The sequence below is a fragment of the Hyperolius riggenbachi genome, chromosome 5, assembly GCF_040937935.1.
Source record: "Hyperolius riggenbachi isolate aHypRig1 chromosome 5, aHypRig1.pri, whole genome shotgun sequence".
Taxonomy (NCBI): domain Eukaryota; kingdom Metazoa; phylum Chordata; class Amphibia; order Anura; family Hyperoliidae; genus Hyperolius; species Hyperolius riggenbachi.
In genome coordinates, this window is record NC_090650.1 from 184,752,422 (window position 1) to 184,775,284 (window position 22,863).

A 22,863-nucleotide genomic window follows, 5' to 3' on the forward strand; every position below is an offset into this window, starting at 1 on the left:
TTGTCAGAGCTGGCTGTGTATATCTCTATAGTGTCAGTCTGCTGCTCTCCCCGCCTCCTGCAGAACTCCAGTCCCCGCCTGCATCCCTTCCCTCCCTGCTGATTGGAGGGAAGGGACGGGGGCAGGGACCGGAGCTATGCAGGAGGTGGGGGAGCAGCTGAGACTGACACTACAGATGTAAACACAGCCTCATAGCACGGCTGTGATTTATGAGGGATTGCAGAGTGCAGGGGGACCTTAGTGGGGTTTGGAATAGCAACAGAGGCTGGGCTGTATAGGCAGATCCAGCCTCTGTATGCAGATAACATTCTTTAAACACACCTCGGGTTCTCTAACTTTAAAGCAAAGTTAAACTGAAATTGTTTTAAAAAAGAAGATTAAGTAATGGGCCTAGTTTATTTGATCTAATTAGGTGGCTTTTACTGCTTCATTCGGCTCCTTTGGATTCCCTCTGGTTGCCAGTTAGCAGAGCTTTTATTAAATCTCCTTTTCCAGGAGTGCCTGGGGCCATTAACAAGCATTTTTTCCAAGGAGCATGCGTGAGTTTAAGGACCTTGGATGCCCAGTAAAAGGAATCACTTGTGCACATGCGGGTCATGAACTCACGAACGACCATTGGACAAGTGCTCATCCAAAGCAAAAGTCTCTTCAAAAGCAGAGGATTAGACTGCACAGCATTTGGATAATAAAAGCTCTGCTAACTGACAGCTGGGGATGGAGGAAGGCACACTAAGCGATAAGTGTTTTCATTTGCATCTAAAAACTCAGCCAATTATTTAAAGGACACCTAAACTGAGAAGGATTTGGAGGTAGCCAAATCATTACCAAATGTATTACCTTTTAAAGCTGCCCAGCGTTCCTTCTTATCTCTTTGACTGCAGTAGTATCTGGATCACAAACTTGAAACAAGCATGCGGCAAATCCAGTCAAACTTCGGTCAGAAACCTCTGACTTGTATGCCTGTTCAGGTTTTATGGCTAAGAGTATTTAAGGCATCAGCATTGTTTAACCTCTTAAAGACCGTAGGCTTACACCCCCCTAGTGACCAGGCTACATTTTACAATTCAGGCCACTGCAGAGTTAAGGGCTTGCTGCAGGGCCCTACAACTCAGCTCATAAGTGATCCCCCCCCCTTCTGCCCACCAACAGAGCTTTCTGTTGATGGGCTCTGATCCAGCGGCGTAGAAATCGCTATAGCAACCATAGCGTTGCTATAGGGCCCGCGGCAACCCTACGTCACAGGGGGCCCGCCGCCCTCAGCTAAGAGAGGACTTTTTTTTTTATTATAATAATGCCGGCGCTCCGGGCTACGGCGTCTCCTCTGTATGCTGCTCGAATGCGAGCAGCATACAGAGAGAGGAGACGCCGTAGCACGGAGGCAGCTGGACCTCTAGCGTCTGAGCCTGCTGGAACTCCCGCCGGAGCCTGCTCTATATGCCGCTCTCCCGCGCCGCTCATAATAGGAGGAGGGGGGCCCCCGAGGTAAGGCAGGGAGGGAGGGAGGCCCTACCCCACTAAGCCACTCGTCTGCCCACTCACCCACCCGCCCCGGCTACCTAACTGTCCACCCACCCACGCTACCTAACTGTCCACATACCTGGCTACCTAACTTTCCACCCGGCTACCTGGCTACCTAACTATCCACCCACCCGGCTACCTGGCTACCTAACTATCCACCCACCTACCCGACTACCCACCTGTCCACCCACCCGGCTACCTGGCTCCCTAACTGTCCACCCACCCAGCTACCTGGCTACCTAACTGTCCACCCACCCACCCACCCGGCTACCTGGCTACCTAACTGTCCACCCACCCACCTGGCTACCTAACTGTCCACATACCTGGCTACCTAACTGTCCACCTACCCGGCTACCTAACTGTCCATCCACCTACCTGGCTACCTAACTGTCCACCCACCTGGCCACCCAGCTACCTGGCTACCTAACTGTCCACTCGGCTACCTGGCTACCTAACTGTCCACCCGGCTACCTAACTGTCCACCCACCCGGCTACCTACCCGCCCACCTGGCTACCTAACTGCCTACCCGGCTACCTAACTGCCTACCCTCCCACCCGGCTACCTAACTGACCACCTGGCTACCTATATGCCTTCCCTCCCATCCGTCTACCTATCTGCCTACCCTGCCCGCCCGTCTACCTATCTGCCTACCCTGTGGGGAAATCTGCTGACAATCTGGTTGCAATTTGTGGGGAAATCTGCCACCAATCTCGTTGCAATTTGTGGGGAAATCTGGCAACAATCTGGTTGCATATTGTGGGGAAATCTGCCAACAATCTGGTTGCATATTGTGGGGAAATCTGGCAACAATCTGGTTGCATATTGTGGGGAAATCTGGCAACAATCTGGTTGCATATTGTGGGGAAATCTGCCAGCAATCTGGTTGCATATTGTGGGGAAATCTGCCGACAATCTAGGTGCATTTTGTGGGGAAATCTGCCGCCAAACTGGGTGCATTTTGTGGGGAAATCTGCCGACAATCTGGGTGCATATTGTAGGGAAATCTGCCGACAATCTGGGTGCATATTGTGGGGAAATCTGCCGCCAATCTGGGTGCATTTTGTGGGGAAATCAGATTTCTCCACAAAATGTTTGGGTGGGAGGTCTGAGGTCCGTGGGGTTGGAAGGTCGTGGGGGGGGGCCCATAATTTTTTTTTTGCTATGGGGCCCAGTCATTTCTAGCTACGCCCCTGCTCTGATCGCTACCGGCATGTTTGTATTTTTTTTTGCAATAAATTTGCCTTTTTTTTTTTTTTTAAAGAGACTCTAACAAAATGTTCAATCTTATTTCTTCTATCTCATAAGCTCCTATACCTGTTCTAATGTGGTCTGTCTTACTGCAGCCTTTCCTAGTTGCACAGTGGCTGTATTATCTCTGTTATATAATCTAATCTTCTTTCCTCTGACGGCTTTGTCGGGCTCAGGCACTCAGGCAGGAATCTGCTGCTCTGCTGTGATAGGATAGAAGCTATACACACCCTCTCCACACCCCCTGCAGGCTCTGTGTGAGTCACAGACAGAGCTTCTCAGAGCCTAACACAAGCTTTTAGCAGCCATGTCTTGTTTGTAAACACTGCCTAAAACTGGCAATTACAAGCCAGGATTGCAGCAGGGAGTGGCAGAAACAGCACAGAGGGGCCCAGTAGAACATGATGAATAGAATGGTATGCTTTTTAGTGTAAGAATTTTAGAGTACAGATTCTCTTTAAATTCCTGGCCCTCTCCCCCCCCCCGCCAGCCAATCACTGAGATCGGGTGTCATAGGCTTCAGCTTATGACAGCCGATCGCTCCTGTTCCTGCCCAGCGGACAGCCGAGTGAAACGGCTGTCCCCAGTTCAGCGCTGCCTTAGATGGCAGCACTGTACATTGTAAATAGACGGCGGTTTCGCCGTCTAACAGTCTCTTAGCGACGACTGCCACTGGGAGACTGATGATGGAGTGGATCATCGGCACACGCTATCCCCTGCAAAACATTTGACGCCATTAGGCGGTCCTGGGGGAGCCGCTGCATTCCTTGACATTGTTTTAATACAAATTTGAATGCTTTGTCAAATTCTAATTTAAAGAGACACTGAAGCGGGAAAAAAAATGATATAGTGAATTGGTTGTGTACTATGAACAATTACTAGAAGATTAGCAGCAAAGAAAATATTCTCATACTTTTATTTTTAGGTATATAGTGTTTTTTCTAACATTGCATCATTCTATAATATGTGCAGATTACACAACACTCAGCATTCAAAATGATTCTTTCAGAGCAGTCTGTGAAGTAATGACCTCTCCTCTAGCAGAGGAAAAGTAAATAGTCCAGGAACAGTTGAGATAATAAAAGTCAGATAACAGCCCTCTCCACGACTAACTTAGTCGGAGAGCTTATTGGCTTGTTTGCATAGAGATAACAACTGGAGTTTCTCAACTCTTCCTGTACTGGAAACAATTACACTGATGTATCTGATCTTAATGTTTTATTTCTTAGCTGTGCTACACATACAAATCATAATATCATTTTTTTTTCGCTTCAGTGTCTCTTTAAATATTAGCCCTAACAGTGGGTACTTTCTCTATTCAAAAGTTTTACACAGCTTATGTGCCACCTAGTATCTATTTAGGCATAGAGGTTCTATTTCTAGCTTATTTATAGGCACTGGTAATTTGCCTTTTAAGTACCTATGTATAGGTATGCTCTGCATTACTTACAGTTGCCTTTTCTGCAGTAAAAGGCATGTGTTTCCTCCTTCTGTCCTTAATGTCTGTCAGTTAGCTACAGCCATGTTGCTGCTGCCTAGGTGGAGCTGTCCTAGCTCCAACAAAGTAGCATTAGGCAAAAGCACGTTATCTAGAACTAATCTCGGGAAGGCAGGACAACTGCAATTAGACATTAGCAATGCAGTCATGGCTTCTGAAAAACAGAAAGGTGTTGGGGAGGAAGCTGTATGTCACACTGCAATACAAAAAAAGCAGCAGGAAGTGGTGTGCCAAGCAGTGCAGTGCTGAACAAATCATTACTAGCCCAGTTATGCTGTTGTCATTTTTTAGACAGCTTAATTCAGTTTTCATACATTGAGACAAAAAAGGACATATTTGATATAAGTGAATTAGAAATAGAACCATAACATATTTTTTTTATATATTTAATCATTGTCATCTCCTTCCAGATTGAGTACCATGAGGTCTAGGCCATTTCCGTTTTGAGCTTCTCTACAACACCGGAAATTTAGTGACCTAGAAATGACACCCATTATATGCTAATAATTTTCAAATTAAGGCCAATTCAGGCAAAAATTTCACCCAGCTCTTATGTAATGGAATTTTTGTACATTTTTGCAAAAAAAAAAAAAAAAATGAATAATGAATTATTATTTGTAAAATGCAATCATTTGATGTAGCAGTCTACATAAAGAACAAAACAGATACATATATAAAAAAAATCCTTTCTTACCTGTTACTGAGGGAAAGTAAATGCCAACAAGCATTGTGAAGTAAGTCATGATGTCTGACAAGACATAATTTTGGCCATACGTTTTCTGACTTTCTCCTGTTGCAACTGATGAGGACGACTGGTTTTTCTCAACAACTGATCCTTTTGGACTGTAAGCACTCCACAGATTTTCTGTTAGAATTAGAATCAGATGTGAATGGCCATACACACTGCAGTACAGCCGAGCTGCATCACTAGTTGAAAGAGTAATCCAATTTTGCTATGTAAATGTGACGGATTAAGAGAAGCATGTAAGCAAATAAACTCAATTCTTGATTTTCATACAAAAGCCGTACAAACTCTAATGATGTGGAATTTGTATAGGTAAGTTTTCATGCCAGAAGAAAGAATTGTCAATTGCTTATTGGTGGATGTTGTAAACCTCGACAAACGACTTGAAATAAATATTTACTTCAGCAGACTGAAGAAGCTGCAAGCAAACATGGGGTCATAGTTATGGGTGTTTTCAATTATCCTGACATTAACTGGGATATTGAATCGCCTCAACCTAGTAAAAGTGACAGATGTGATGCTAGTGGTATTTAAACCAAACAGTGATGATGATCTGCTTGAGTTGGCCTTTTTTAAATATTCTGTAAACAAAGTGGAAATAAAATCTGCAGATAAAGTGCTCCTGTTTGCCATCCTCAGTCCATGTGCACAAGCAAAGGAGCATCAAATTACAGTAAAAAATGCTTTAGAGTACAAAGAAACAAATTGAAATATTGTAGATATCTGTTGGTCACGGCCTTAATTAGCGAAGTCAATAAGAAAAACTGCACTCCTAAAATTAACGCCTTTACTATATCACATGGGTGCTTGTAAGTCATGGGTACAGCTTGGCCACCATCCACATAAAGTCAATATTATAACATATGATCCAGCACTCAGATTTAAAACAATTTATTGCACAAACTCATCCAACATTTTGAGGCCCCCTAGGAACCCTTCTAAAGTAATCTTACACTCGCAGAAATTGCACTTGTTGGGCCAGATCATGCACTCATACATAGAGGATGTGTACTATGCATGCCAAGTGCATGAACAGGCCAGACCTGGTTTGTACAATTGTGATATGGCTTAAGAAAGGGGTCCTCAGTGTCCCGAAAACATAGGCTGCTTGATAATTGTGAGCAATAGGAGAGTGACAATAGTTAATTGAATGGGGGAGAGTTGAGATGATACTTACCCCCTACTACTTCTGGCTGCCAATCTCCGCAGAAAAATAAACCAGGGAGCACAGGCATGCGTTAGCATATAAGCTATTCTTAAAGTAAAACTGAACTAAAGATACACTTTTAAGAGATCCTGTACTAAAAAAAAAAAAAAAAAGTCCCCTGGGGGGTACTTACCTCGGGAGGGGGAAGCCTCAGGGTCCCAATGAGGCTTCCCCCATCCCTGTAGCTGCAGGCAATCCAGCGCGGCTCCCCTGAAGCGTCCCGCAATCTTGGCTCGACAAGCCTGGCTTGATATATTTTCCTTCCCTGGCTCCAACGGGTAGCGCTGTTACGGCTCTTAGCACGGAAATAGATGGAAATAGCCGATCTCTGTCGGGTTCGCTCTACTACGCAGGCACAGGAGACTTGCGCCTGCGCAGTAGAGTGGACCGACAGTGATCGGCTATTTCCATCTACCTTTGAGTGGTGAGCCGATACTGCGAGTGCGCTGGTGCCAGGAAGGTAAATATTTATATCCCCGCTGTTCGGAGGGGCACAGCGAGACCGCCGTGGGACACAGGAGGACGGGAAAGCCTCGATAGGATCTGGAGGCTTCCCCCACCCGAGGTGAGTACCCCCCAGGGGAATGTTTTTGTTATGGGTTTTCTTTAAACAATTGTATGTTTAGTACTAATGTTAAAGCAGCGCAGAGAAAAGAGTTTCATATTTGATTTTTAAAACTAAATTCTAAACAGCAGCCATTACAGTCTGATGTAAAATCTGCTTCCTTCAGTTGCAAAAGTAACACTTATGACCTTTTGAACTGTTCAGCACTAAAATGCTATAAGCCGTCTTTTCTTAGCCAGATAAAAGAGTTTTGCCTGCTATATGAAAATGATCTCCTTGGAGATAACTCAGGAGGAAAAAAAAGTGAATTGCATATGGGCCTCAGTGTGACAATCCAGCCCTGCGATCCCGTCTAAACGACGTTAAAAGAACGGTTGCTGGATCGTCCGAAGGTAGTAATGTGACAGAGCGCGCCAATCCCGTCTAATCTGCTCCCGTTACCATCCGGGGAATAGTCCCCTCCGATGGCTGGAAATAAGGTGAACAGACTGATGCTAAAGCAAACGTGGAACAGAGGCACCAGCAGGGTAAAAGTGGATAAAACCTCTAAAATTTGCTTGGAGGAAGCGGTGGACTTACCTCCATAAAGCAGACACGAAAGACTGTCTGTATAATAGTAATAACATTAATTATATAGTACCCCAAAGGTGCAACGCATTTCGCAGGCCACGTCCGCTTCATCAGGCAATAAACGTGGGGACAAACAGAATTTCAGCAGTAGCAGAAGTAGCGCCAGACTGATGCTAAAGATTGGTCGCACAACTGCCAACAATATGTAATGTGACAACCACTCACCAATCCCGTATTACTAGGCAACGGTTGCCATGCAGGTCTCATGCACTAGAGACTTCTGGAGGCAAATTCACTGTGTGCGCAGTAAATGGTTAAGATTGGTTGGAGGTGGCCCTATATATACAATCCCGATTATTTGTACAATCTGTAAACTAAAAATATCGATTTCACGCTGGAAATCTGGTAATTTCACTGCCACCACACTCTAAATTGAAAGGGCGAAGAGACTCCAACGCTATCATAATATGGCAGCCAGCCCAATCACGTCCGACATGCTCCAGTCACCATTCGGGGAATAGTCACTTCCGAAGGCTTGAAGACTGTGAGCAGTGTGACGTTAAATAAAGGTTACTGGGTCCGTATATGATGCAATCTCGATTGTATGTATCGTTTTCACACAGGAAATTGGGTACTAGTTAACCATTTCAGCCCGCTGGGATTTTTCACCTTATGCATCAGAGCAATTTTCACCTCCCATTCATTCGCTAATAACTTTATCACTACTTAAAAGGGAACTGAAGAGAGAGCTATATGGAGGCTATCATGTTTATTTCCTTTTAATCAATACCAGTTGCCTGGCAGCCCTGCTGGTCTATTTCTCTGCAGTAGTATCTGAATAAAACCAGAAACAAGCATGCAGCTGGTCTTGTCAGATCTGACTTTAAAGTCTGAACCACTGAAACACCTGATCTGCTGAATGCTTGTTCAGGGGCTATGGTTAATAGTATTAGAGGCAGAGGATCAGCAGGGCTGCCAGGCAACTGGTCTTGCTTAAAAGGAAATAAACATGACAGCCTCCATATACCTCTCTCTTCAGTTCCCCTTTAAAGGGAACCTAAACTGAGAAGTATATGAATTTTTCCTTTTAAAATAATTACCAGTTGCCTGACTCTCCTGCTGATCCTGTGTTTCCAATACTTTCAGCCACAGCCCCTGAACAAGCATGCAGATCAGGTGCTCTGACTGAAGTCAGACTGGATTAGCTGCATGCTTGTTTCAGGTGTGATTCAGCTACTACTGCAGACACAGAGCTCAGCAGGCCTGCCAGGCAACTGGTATTGTTTAAAAGGAAACATCCATATTCCTCTCAATTAAGGTTCCCTTTAACATAATTTATTGATCTATATCTTGTTTTTTCCGCCACTAATTAGGCTTTCTATGGGTGGTACATTTTGCTAAGAATTTTTTTCTAAATGCATTTTAACAGGATTAATAAGAAAAATTTTTTTATTTCTTCTCAGTTTTCGGCCATTATAGCTTTAACCACTTCACCACTGAGGGGTTTTACCCCTTGAGCACCAGAGCAATTTTCACCTTTCAGCGCTCCTTCAATTCATTCGTCTATAACTTTATCATTACTTATCACAATGAAATGAACTATATCTTGTTTTTTCCGCCACCAATTAGGCTTTCTTTAGGTGGGACATTATGCCAAGAATTATTTTATTCTAAATATGTTTTAATGGGAAAATAGGAAAAATGTGGGAAAAAATTATTTTTCAGTTTTCGTCCATTATAGTTTTTAAATAATGCATGCTACTGTAATTAAAACCCAGGAAATGTATTTACTGATTTGTCCCGGTTATAAAACCGTTTAAATTATGTCCCTATCACAATGTTTGGCGCCAATATTTTATTTGGAAATAAAGGTGCATTTTTTTCAGTTTTGCGTCCATCCCTAATTACAAGCCCATAGTTTGTAAAGTAACAGTGTTGTACCCTCCTGACAGAAATATTTTAAAAGTTCAGTCCCTAAGGTAACTATTTATGTATTTTTTTAATTGTACATTTTTTTTATTTTGGAGGTAATGAGTTAATTTTTTGTGTAAAACTAATGTATTTGTATGTGAAAAATGCTTTAGGGTGTAGTTTTACTATTTGGCCACAAGATGGCCACAGTAACATTTTGTTTATGCGACTTGCAAGCATCCGGAAGGACACTTGCAGGAAGTGATATGACGCTGGGAAAGGTTTTTTTTTCCACAATGATCACGCTGTTTCCGTACGGTTGGGGGTAAAGTGGTTAAAATAATCCACGCTACCATTTTTTTTTTCCACAACATTTTTTATTATGGGTAATATTTTGGTGTGGGAAATAAACTGTTAATTTTTAATGTTATATGTGTAAATTGTAATGTAAAAAATATGTAGATGTAGTTTTACTATTTGGCCACAAGATGGCCACCTTTAATTTTTTTTTCCTCCTTGCGCTTCTCGCTAAGCGGAAGCACAAGGGGATGCGGAAATTTTTACGTGCAGAAAAACTGAAGCCTCTTGTAAGAGCGATTCAGTTTTTCTGCTGGGGACACGGATCGGTGATCGGGACCCATGTTCCCATTCACTGATCCCAGGGCTACCGAGGGACACCACGGGGGCGCGATCGCGTGCGGGAGTGCACCGAAGCGCAGCAGAGCAGCCGCGTGGCAGAAATGGTTAATCCTAGGAGGAAGAAACTGTTATTTACAACCTGGCTAGCAAATCAACAATTTATAAGGAACTAATTAAAAAATGCGGTAGTGTGACTCTTCGGAGGGCAGATTCTTTGTTGTAACAATCAGATGACCAGAACAGGCACAAGACTGAACTATAAAATAATTTTTTATTTTTATTCTATTTTTATTCTAAAACTACATACACAGTATTATTTAACCCAAAAATAGATATACCTGTTCAGCAGAACAGATTGGGTTGATAGAAAAAGAGTAGAGATGAAAATGAAACCGAATGTCTTAAAATACAGTTAAAATACAGTTATCGGTAGTTCATGCTTCGTTCGTGTTTTTACCAGTGTCCAGCTGGCTGTCGATTGATGTTAATTCGACTGCAGATTTATGAAGTAGGACCAATTGGACTCAGTGTCCTTGTGGTTTAACCAGCACTCTAGTTGGAAGGAGTTATGACACGTACAAGTCCAACCTTGTGAAATTTGAATAGAGGCAGTGCCCCTGGCCCAGAGAGAACTTTTTGCCGCAGTTCCTGTTTTGCCCGCTTTCTCAGTGCCCATAGGTCACATCAAGAAACAACGCATATTCGCAATCAGTATAATTTTATGAATCTTCTGATACTAATCATGAGGACCATGGGTGACTCATAACACAGTTTTCACTTCCACCCTTTGTAGCACTGGTTCTGGAAGATCCAGTTTATTGAAAATCTCTCAGGACCAGTGTCACTTGAAGTCCAACACACTCTGTGAAGTTGAAGGACCTGGTAGATTTGTAACACCGGAAAAATTACAAATATACAAGTCTATGGATTATTATAGGCATTTAAAGTTACAGTAGGACAGTTCTAGTTGAAGAATTCAGCTGGGGGTTACCAGATCAGATAAAGGGTCTTTGAAGCCCAGAGCTTCCTCTTCCTTCTTCAAGAGACCATGTTTTTATGATATCTTGTCACAGTGGAGTGACGATTTATGGCCAGTGGCACAGCAGGTGTGTTGGGGCACTTCTCTGAACTTCTGCTAAAGGATGTCTAATTACCTTTGCAGAAGAGGTTCCTTAATAACTCCAGCCATCTGGTTGAGGAGAAGCAAAGTTCATTTAAAACAATGTCATTTTTGCTATTTGCAATGGAATTTGAGTTTGTGACTCAAATGGCGCATACGCGGTTTTCTTGGGAACTGCGTATGCATCACACTCAGTATCTTGGTTTTGTAGTGCATTACTGTCCATGGAGGCACCTGATCGCATCTGTTTCCAGGATAAATGGGAGAATGATCTGGGAAAAACCCTGTCCTCGGATTAGTGGGAGAAGAACTTCAATATTCTACATAAGGGCTCCTCAAACACTACCACCCAAGAACTTGGCTATAAGATACTCTTCCATTGGTACAACACTCCCAAGAAACTGCATAAGGCTTCCTTGCTTGATAATGACAGCTGCTGGTGCTGTGGTAAATTGGGTGGTAGTCTTTATCATATATTTTGGACATGCTCTAAAATTCAACCCTATTGGAGAGAAGTACATCATTGGGCTCAAGTGATCTCAATAATGTTTCCATATACTGCAGAATCTATTATGTTCCAATGTAAAAAAAAAAAAAAAAATTCTACAATTTTGCAGTGGTGAAACAGAATATCTGATATGGAGGAGAACATTTCGACTGCCTTTAAAGTGAATGGGAACCGCATTTAAAAGAAAATGAAACAAATACTTACCTAAGGAGAGGGAAGGCTCTGGGTCATACAGAGCCTTCCGTCTACTCTCTTGGTGCCCTCTATCCTGTGCTGGCTCCCCCCCCCCGTTTCAATCCCCCGTCGAAAGGGTATTTGGAAGTCTTCGGGAGCCGTGCCTCCCAAAGACGTGCGGCTCCATACTGCACACACGTGAGCGTGCTAGAGAGCGTGCTTGCACAGGGGCAGTACAGGGCCGCCCTTCTTTAGGAGCACTCGGGCTCCCTGAAGACTTCTGAAGCCTCCTTCGGCCGGGTAAAGCAGTATTTGACTAAATTAGTCAAATACTGCTACCGGGCGAGCCAGCACTGGAACGAGGGGACCAGGAGAGGAGCGGGAAGGCTCTATAGGACCCAGAGCCTTCCCTCTCCATGGGTAAGTATCTGTCTCATTTTTTTAAATGCAGTTACCATTCACTTTAATAAGACTGATCTTTATGTTAAAATCTGGGCTTTATGTTACGAGTTTAGAGAGACTCAAACTGCAATAAATGTCAGGAGACAGCTGTCTGTGGGTCTCATTCTCTCTGTGCTTTTTCTCTCTTTTCCTTTACTCTCCTCCCTTTTTCTTTTTCTCCGAGGTTGATTGTCCAAATTATTGGCCAAATCAACCTAGACACTGTGGGGTTACCACTTTCAGTGGAACCCTTTGCTTAGCCGGCACCAGGTGTGGGATATCTGATGAGTCTGCAAATGAAGTCCTCCATTTATCTAGATACAATTGGAATACAATTACTTGTCACTTTGCTTTGAGTTAATTTGCTCATTCATGCATACAGTATATGGGCCCCGTTTAGTTTCAAAAACACTTATTTGGGTTTTGCATAAAGAAATAGGCTGAAACGCCCCAAAACCTATGCAAGGGCTGTAATAGGAACATTCAAAGAGCAGGAACGAAATATCATGAAACATAAATCAGTTAATGAAGAATAAACACAGTAATATTAGGCATACATGTATGTCACTTCAAATGGTCAAGAGGCTAGCTAGAGAAAGATACGACATATCAGAATTCATGCAAGATACACGAAAGGCCCAGACTCTCAAGCCAAGCGAACCATGGGGTCCACGTAACGTAGAACCCTGGCATATTATGCGTAAGTTGAGCAGTAATGTGGTCCGGAAGCAGGATCTTGGAGACTAGATTATAAACATCTTGTGCAGGAAGATTTGAGGTGAGCCAGTTCCGGACCAACACCCTCTTAGCTGTAGACATTGGCCTCAATTCACTAAGATCATGCTGGAGATAATAAGGCAAGAGAAAACTTACCTCCACATAGTGAGAGAGTTATTTTATCTCTTCATTCCTTAAGTTACCTCCTCTGTAGTTAATTTACCTCCTCTGTAGTTAATTTACCTCCTCTGTAGTTATTTTCACACGCAGTTAATGAACAGCCTGTCTTTAACTCTGGAGTTATTTTAAGGATTAAAGAGTTAACTTAAAGACAGAAGAGTTAACTTTAGGTTTGCCTGAGGTAAAATGTTTCCTGAATACTACATGCCTTATCACCATGGTAACAACTCTAGAAGAGTTATTAAAGACAGGAGATAAGCTTAGTGAATTGAGGCCATTATGTGTTGAAGTAGCTTGTGAGCAGGATAAGTGAGCTTTGGGCTTAACCCCAAAGAGAATGACATTGGGGCTAAACGGAATACTACTGGACAAGATGTCGCCTGCCTTCCTCCAGATAGTTTGCCAAAACAACTAAGCAACTGAGTCCTGGGACAAGCCCACCACACATGCCAGAGAGTGCTCACATTTCCACAGTCTCTAAAGCAAAGGGGCGATTAAGACGTATCAAGTTTGTGAAGTCTCTCTGGTGTATAGTAGGCTCGATGTAAGAGCTTGAAAGAGCATTCAAGAGTGGAGTAATACATAAGAGTTTTTAAGAAGGGTGCAAAAACAATATAGTGGAGGTCGAGCCCATAATCACAGACACACATATACAAGTTAGAGAGTTGGCCAATTAGTAGATGGTGGTGGATACAAAAACAGGCAAACAAAAAAAAAAAAAGCAAAAAGACAACCAAAGGGAATGAAAGAGTGCAGTTGGGTCACAACGTTGAAGTCATGGAAGCTTACTGGTAGAAAATAGCAACAACAATAATGATTAACTGATGTAAAGCACGTGCATCCACTTGCATCACAGGGTAAGGGACTAAAACAATATTCCTCTATACTTCCTGGTTCACAGATAAATCAGCAAGGAGCCAATCCATCCAGCCTTCATTACCGTTAAAAGGTTGTTGATGACACTCAAATAAGAAACATGCCTCTATTGTAAAGTCTTTTGTATAAAGCATAAAGCGTATTACTTTTACGTAACAGCTATCAGCATAACAGCTTGCAGCGCCGCGGTCTACACCGACCTGCCACCAAGTATCTTACACCACTCCAGTAGGCAGTCTAACTCAGTGTGCACACTGCAGATAGCATGCTGGTTTCTCCTCTCTAAACCCGCTGTATTAGTGTAACCACGCGGGGAGCGGGGATCTGGGCTTCAGACAGAGATGACCTGAATGCTTAAACAGGCTACTCCCACCGATGCATTTCGCCCAATCGTGGGCTTCAAAAAGTCAGAAAATGTCAGAAAAAGTGGGCACATTTTATTTTTTTTTTTGCAAAAGCAAAGAGCAGATTAATAAATCTTTCTAATGGTCTTCTTCCTGAGCTATATGTATTGTGCCAAAAACAATTCCGGGCATGACCCAGTCATGCTTGGCGAAATAAAGGATTCTGAAACAGATAGTAGACAAATTATTTATTCATCTTCCTTTCATTATATTACAAATTCTTCGCCCAATGGTTGCAGTAATGTTGTAGAATAAAGCCAGCAGCATCTCAAAAATGCCCCCTCTGTTAGACAGGGAGACAGGACATTAATCGCAACTCATGCAGCAAGTTCAGAGCACTGGTTTACATCCAGATCTGCAGTTTTGCACTAGAAATGAGGGAAGTTTAGGCCAAAATAAGGGACAAGTCCACCAATACCACAGGGGGAACGATTACAGCCCAAATATCAAAGGGCACATGAATTCATACCGGGAATTACAACAAAAGGAGAGTATATATCAGTGATAAGGAGTATGCATTGAAGGTACAAAGTACAAACGTATCAATTACCAGCATGAGCTATAAATAGAAACAGAAGCTGCAGAGAAAAAAAAGGGGGGGGGAGGAATAAAGGGGAGGGTAAGGAGGGGGAAAGGGAATGGATGGGGGGTTGGAAAACATCTACTGGCTCAAAAAGATTGAAAAATCAATTTCAGCATTGAGACTTCTCAGGCAAGTGTGTCTAAGCCAGGCTTTCTCAACCTTTTTACCCTGGAGGAACCCTGCAAATACTTTTTGGATCTCAAGGAACCCCTGTATTTATTGTGCAGGTTACCCCGAGCTCGGGGTAACCTGCACAGGAGGATTGCTCTGGCCCCGCTGGGCCGATTTACGCAATTTTCGGCACTACCCACCGATTTGCCGCGCCACCACCCCCCCCCCCCCCGACCCCTTGCGCAGCCTGGCCAATCAGTGCCAGGCAGCGCTGAGGGGTGGATCGGGACTCCCTCTGACGTCCCGACGTCGGTGACGTCATCGCGATCGTCGCCATGGCGATGGGGGAAGCCAAGCAGGAAATCCCATTCTGAACGTGATTTCCTGCTTGCGCAGATCGCCGGAGGCAATCTTAGGGGGTGGGGGTATGCCGCTGCTCAGTGGCTATCATGTAGCTATCGCTAGGCTAGCTACATGATTTAAATAAATAAAAAAATAACAAAGTGCTGCGCCGCCCCCTTGCCGACATAATTGGCATGGCAAGGGAGTTAATATGTTCATTATTATTCGGACCACCAATTTAGTGCTTCCTTTTACAGTACCCGGATTATAGTGTGCTCTCTATCATACATTCCCCAACACCCACGATGGGGAAAATTGGCAATGAACACCTGTAGAGTACTCAAAGAACCCTGGGGTTTCAGATAACCCTGGTTGAGAAAGCCTGGTCTAAGCGATATATCCACATGGTCTCAGCCCGATACAGCTCCTTAGAGCGGATCCGAGATGAAAATCTAACTATAACAAGTAACTTGTATATATATATATATATATATATATATATATATATATATATATATATATATATATATATATATATATATATATATATATATATATATATATATATCTTATCTAAAGTTTAGATAGTTTACACAGAAAATCTAGCTGCAAACAGCTTTAATAGAAAATTATTATTTCTTCCTGTGATACGACAGCAGCCATGTTGTTTGTAAACATTACACAGAGGCTGGCTTACCTGTATCTTGAGCACTCAGCCTGGGAAAAAACCTAATCCCCCCCTCCTCCCCTCTGCCTCTGAAATCAATGGCTAGTAACACCTCCTCCTCCTGCCCAGACTGAGCTCCCATGAGCCCTTGCTACTGCCAAGGCTCGCTGAAAACCTGTGGGTGTGGTTTATTTCGTTTATAGGGAATTAAAGTATTAAAACAAAAAAATAAAAGTATTTGGCTTGAGGAATGCCCTATAAACAATAGGAAAGGAACACAATTATGCAATTAGTAAAAGTTCACCTCGGATCCACTTTAATGTCATGAAAACATGTGGGATCTTTTAATAAGTTTTCATTGAGCCTCCAGGTGGGGGCTGCATGTGAGCACTTTTTAGTAAGAAAAGAGCAAATTATAGGGGCATGGTCTGACCAGATTCTATTTCCAATCTCAATCTTTATGTTTCTATCCAATAATTGTTGGAGGATAAATATGTAATAAATTCGACTGTGGGTTTTGTGAACATGGGAATAGAAGGAAAAGTTGCGTTCATTTGGATGATATGTTCGCCATGCATCAACTAGGGAAAGGGATTGGAGTTTTTGTTTAATATGTGTTGGGGCTGATTTAGGGATAAATGATTTCTGGGAGGAGGAGTCCATAGATGGATCCAAGCAGAATTTCCGGTCTCCACAAAGGAGTATATAACCTTCAGCAAATGAAATTAGTTTATTTAGATAAGTAGTGAGCTTTTGCATTTGGTTCTGATTGGGAAGGTATATGTTAGCTATGGTGTATTTGGTGTCTCTGGATGTTTAAGAATAAGTATCTACCTTGTGTATATTTCAACTCGTTAATTAAGGTCATAGCAAGATTTTTGTGGATGCCAATAGATACTCCTCTGGAATTGGTATCTGGATTAGAGTTATGATACCAACGGTTGTACCATCGTGATGTGATATAGGGTATAGCGTCTGAGCGGAAGTGAGTTTCTTGGAGTGCCAAAATTGAGACCTTTTGTCTATGGAAGTGGTGCAGGACCTGAGACCGCTTCTGTGGTCTGTTTACATTCAGGGAAGCAATTGAGCAATCAGCCATGTCTTATAGGGGTTTGAAAGAAAGATGGATGTAGAGTTATGTGGACACGAATACCATAGGCTTGAACAGTGAGGAAGTAACAAAATGTGGAAGGTAGGTAAAAGAGAGGAGGAGAAATAGAAAACATAACAAGGTATTGGCTTTGAGCGAGGAACACATTTATTATAGTGCACCAAACTCTACGCCCACAATCATAAACCTGAACCACCACAGGTTGAGTGTCAGCAAGTACACTCATAACTGTGGCCATGATCTGCGGATGGTGGAGGCCCATGGTGGGAGTGGTTAGAGCCCCCGCTGACCACTCTTAGAATAGGTAACATTAAAAAAGAAAAAAATAGAAAACATATGTAGTAAAAGCCAAGCATGTGTTGCCGGAAGGCTTTTGACTGGGTAGGTAGGTATATCTTGATCCAGACCACTGGAACAGCCTACAACCTATGTGAAAGCATTACCTCTGACACCCTAAAGTAAAGCAAATCAACAACATCAACAACAGATTAAAAATTATCCCCAAGGATAGAAGAATCTCAAATGTGGATCATTGCAGAAGTAAAAAATAAAATAAAATAAATAAAACTTAACGTTCAGGGAGTGCAGAATTATTAGGCAAATGAGTATTTTGACCACATCATCCTCTTTATGCATGTTGTCTTACTCCAAGCTGTATAGGCTCGAAAGCCTACTACCAATTAAGCATATTAGGTGATGTGCATCTCTGTAATGAGAAGGGGTGTGGTCTAATGACATCAACACCCTATATCAGGTGTGCATAATTATTAGGCTACTTCCTTTCCTTTGGCAAAATGGGTCAAGAGAAGGACTTGACAGGCTCAGAAAAGTCAAAAATAGTAAGTCAAAAATCTTGCAAAGGCATGCAGCAAGCTTCTGAAGCAAAGCTTCTGAAGCGTGATCATCGAACAATCAAGCGTTTCATTCAAAATAGTCAACAGGGTCGCAAGAAGCGTGTGGAAAAACCAAGGCGCAAAATAACTGCGCATGAACTGAGAAAATTCAAGCGTGCAGCTGCCAAGATGCCACTTGCCACCAGTTTGGCCATATTTCAGAGCTGCAACATCACTGGAGTGCCCAAAAGCACAAGGTGTGCAATACTCAGAGACATGGCCAAAAAGACGACCACCACTGAACAAGACACAAGCTGAAACGTCAAGACTGGGCCAAGAAATATCTCAAGACTGATTTTTCTAAGGTTTTATGGACTGATGAAATGAGAGTGAGTCTTGATGGGCCAGATGGATGGGCCCGTGGCTGGATTGGTAAAGGGCAGAGAGCTCCAGTCCGACTCAGACACCAGCAAGGTGGAGGTGGAGTACTGGTTTGGGCTGGTATCATCAAAGATGAGCTTGTGGGGCCTTTTCGGGTTGAGGATGGAGTCAAGCTCAACTCCCAGTCCTACTGCCAGTTTCTGGAAGACACCTTCTTCAAGCAGTGGTACAGGAAGAAGTCTGCATCCTTCAAGAAAAACATGATTTTCATGCAGGAGAATGCTCCATCACACGCGTCCAAGTACTCCACAGCGTGGCTGGCAAGGAAGGGTATAAAAGAAGAAAAACTAATGACATGGTCTCCTTGTTCACCTGATCTGAACCCCATTGAGAACCTGTGGCCCATCATAAAATGTGAGATTTACAAGGAGGGAAAACAGTACTCCTCTCTGAACAGTGTCTGGGAGGCTGTGGTTGCTGCAGCACACAATGTTGATGGTGAACAGATCAAAACACTGACAGAATCCATGGATGGCCGGCTTTTCAGTGTCCTTGCAAAGAAATGTGGCTATATTGGTCACTGATTTGTTTTTGTTTTGTTTTTGAATGTCAGAAATGTATATTTGTGAATGTTGAGATGTTATATTGGTTTCACTGGTAAAAATAAATAATTGAAATGAGTATATATTTGTTTTTTGTTAAGTTGCCTAATAATTATGCACAGTAATAGTCACCTGCACACACAGATATCCCCCTAAAATAGCTAAAACTAAAAACAAACTAAAAACTACTTTCGAAAATATTCAGCTTTGATATTAATGAGTTTTTTGGGTTCATTGAGAGCATGGTTGTTGTTCAATAATAAAATTATTCCTCAAAAATACCACTTGCCTAATAATTCTGCACTCCCTGTATAAAATTGTGCCAGGAAAAGTGGAATCAGCGCTCCCGCGCCTCGATCAAATCAGAGGAGGCAATTCATGGAGGGAGCATCATGTTGGATAAAAGCTCCTTCAGACAAGGCGCCAGGCCGCAGACCCCACCCCCAAGCCCAGGGCAATAATAAAATTAACTACCATGAGGTAAATAGGGTTCTATGCATAGTATAGTGAACAGCTAGAGAGCAAACCAAATTCTTAGTTCTATAACAATAAGTTGTTTGTATGAATGAACATCAACCACGATATAAGGTACTCTGTAGATCGAAGTAACATATCGCATTAGAGGGAGCACAGTAGTTTGGCTCTAATAGCCTTGATGAGTCTGATGTGAAATCTTATGTAGGTGGTAAAACAACCTGGGTATTGAAAAAAAAACCTGCGAAAAAACATGAAAGTACTTAGGGACTGAGAGGTAGTTGTGGTGGGTAGAATGGGAAACCCCCAAGAGGGAGTTTTTCTTTTAACTAATTTTTAATCCAAGTGAAATACTGGATTTCTTTCTCTAGGGGTGCTGTTGGCTAACTAATGGACTTCATTATTTTCATTATGGTAATACTTCTCTTTACCATGTGTCTGTTGAAGCGCTGATGTTTCACCTTTGAACTCTTAATGTGGTACTAAACTTTGAACTAAGGGTGTAACCTTCTCCTTAGGATTAAAACAATGGGAATTGATTACCTAATGTCTGCTATGGGGTTATCTAGTTTGTTTGTTAACCATCTCAAAACTTGTTCTGCAGCTGTTTTTCTTTCAATGGGATTTTTGCAACTATTTAGTTAAAAGTAGATGGGAGATGAACTTTTACTCCTTGCATAATTGTGTTCCTTTCCTATTGTTTATAGGGCATTCCTCAAGCCAAATACTTTTTTGTTTTTGATTTAATACTCTAATTCCCTATAAAGTAAACAAGCCCATGCCCACAGGTTTTCAGAGCCAAGGCATTTTCAGACAGTAGCAAGGGCTCATGGGAGCTCAGTCTTGGCAGGACGAGGGGGAGGTATTACTATCCAGAGACTTCAGAGGCAGAGGGGAGGAGGGAGGAGGAGGGGGGATTAGGATTTTTTTGCTCAAGATGCAGATAAGCCTGCCTGTGTGTAATGTTTACAAACAACATGGCTGCTGTCATTGTATCACAGGAAACAAAAATCATAATTTATTAAAGCTGTTTGCAGCTAGATTTGCCTTGCAAACTATATAAACTTTAGATAAGATTTTATAGACAAGTTACTTGTTATAGTTAGTTTTTCATCTCGGATCCGCTTTAAGTCCACTATAGAAAACTATATCCTTAATCACAACTCTGATGAAACTTCACCAACAGTAAAATGGGAAGCCCTGAAATGTGTCCTTAGAGGGGTCCTTATCTCCCATGGGTCCAGACTAAAAAAAGAGAAGGGTTTACAAATCCCTTCTCTTATTCAGAAGATCTCAACACTTGAAGATTCTCTTAAACAAAATCCTTCTCCCCAAACGGAATTTGACTACTCTAACTCAAGACATGCTCTACTTTCTCTCCTGGATGAGTAATCTCTATCAGATAGACTCAGATTTAGAGGGTAAACTATATGAACATGATGGGGGGTGGGGGAGGTGTAGGCGCATGCTAGCAAGATACCTCCATCCCAAACTCCACGCTTCTATCCCCTACATATCCCACCAACCGGGCTCTAAACTATACAAAATATCAGAAATCGCAAATGCATTTAAGGAATTCTACGAATCCCTATAGAACTTAGAAGGTAAATTCCATGACATGCAACCTTCATACTTGAAACAGAAAATCTGGTCCTATTTAGATAAGACAAAGATCCCCTCAATCTCCCAAGAAGGGGTTAAGGAACTAGACCAAGACTTTACTATAATAGAGCTATTGCTATAGTGTAGGAGAGTCTGCACTTCCAGCAGATGCAGTGATGGGATGGGATGTGCCTGGATCTGGAGTTGTCAGCAAACAATTCCAATCTGATAAGTACAAAGTTGAGTCCGGCACCATCCACTTAATTGCTCTTTTACGTTATTGAAAGATAACTGACATAACGTTTCGGAGGACTAACCTCCTTTGTCAAGCATAGCCAGTATCTGATACATATATTAACAAATACATCTTCTATACTTCCTCATTTCAAACATTAACCAATCAGCATTGATTGTCGCTCTATGGCGACCAATCCCCTTCCGTCCGCCAAGCGGACCTAATGGGGAACTTGTCATTAGTATGCACATATGCTGTGCCTCCAATCATTTACACTAAATGACACTAAATGACCTTTTATACCTAGAAAGCCTTCCTTTCAAACCTGAGATTGCCCTCCTGAACTTACTTCCTGGTAAGATTTCCACCATTAAGAAATCATTAACTGGAACCATTATGATAGTTGCTAGACTCTTGATAGCCCAAAACTGGAAAACCTCAACTATTCCTACTGTTCTTCAAATCTTTAATAAGTTGAATTAAATTTGCAGATTAGAAGACCTGTACCAGGCCTCCCATGAAAGGCGCGAAGCATTTACATTTAAATGGGCAATCTGGTATGATTTCAAAGAATCTGAATCAGCCAGTTCCCTCTTAGCCCAAGATTGACGATAAAATCTCATTAAAGGAATTTATTGTGGATTGTATTCCTATGTATTGCGACATCTTTATTGGAGGTAACATCCCTATCCCATTTCCTACTCCTTTATCCCTTCCTCCCTTCCCCTCTTCCTCTCCAGTCTTAGATGCTTTTGTTACTCTACAACAGTCTTCTCAGGCTTAAGCACGGATTTGCTCTTTTTTAGATCTTTCTACTATATATTGCTGCTTTTATGAATATCTTCATGTTGGTGCATTACTACGCTGACTTTTCAAGATCTAAAATAACGCATGCAAAACGGTTATACTAACGTAGCATTTGCTTGATTTCTGACAAGTTTAAATGTGTTTTTGTATTTTCTATGCTCTTTTATACTCAAAAAGTTTTATTACAAAGAAAAAAAAAAGAAAAACTCCCACTGGTCACTAATAGGCTGGAAGATCTGATCCTCTGGGCAGGATTATAGATAATGAGGAGTATATACACAGCAAGGAGGACAGAATCATCTGAGAGTCATCCACCCTCACGGCTTTCATTTTAAAAAGGACACGTCCAGAAAGATTCCATATTTGGTAAATATGAAAGGTTTTTATTTTTTTATATTATCATTCACAGCGCAGCCATCTGAACATTTTATTTATCGATTATTGTTTTCCTTATTTTATAGTCACATATAGTAAATAAAAAGGGGAGTGGATTCTTTCAGTGCACAGGAAGCATTTCACTCTCTATTTGATAAAACCCATTTACAGTGGGTCTATTTTTGATAGATATATCATCAATAGTCAGTTGATTGCTGGCTGTGAATCCCATAACTTGTTTTAATTATAAAAGCTAGACTTTAAGTTTCCTCCCATAAGCCTTGGTATTTTGGTATTTTGCCGTGTCACAAATAGGACCACGCCTAGCTCAGTTTGTGATGATTGATGGTCATTTATTGTTACTAAAGTAGTTTAGACTAGTCCCAATTTACCCTATACCTTCTGGTAAACCAACATA

General features: G+C 42.1%; 1 protein-coding gene across 5 annotated transcripts in view; it reads right to left on the reverse strand.

Moving 5' to 3' along the window:
• Positions 1–22,863, reverse strand: part of SLC12A7 (solute carrier family 12 member 7) — a 715,067-nt gene that overhangs the window by 318,721 nt on the left and 373,483 nt on the right. For all 5 annotated transcript variants that reach the window (XM_068236473.1, XM_068236472.1, XM_068236469.1 and 2 more), the window contains one exon: positions 4,960–5,130. In XM_068236473.1, coding sequence (XP_068092574.1) covers positions 4,960–5,130 — 171 coding nt within the window. The remainder of the gene's footprint in view (positions 1–4,959; positions 5,131–22,863) is intronic.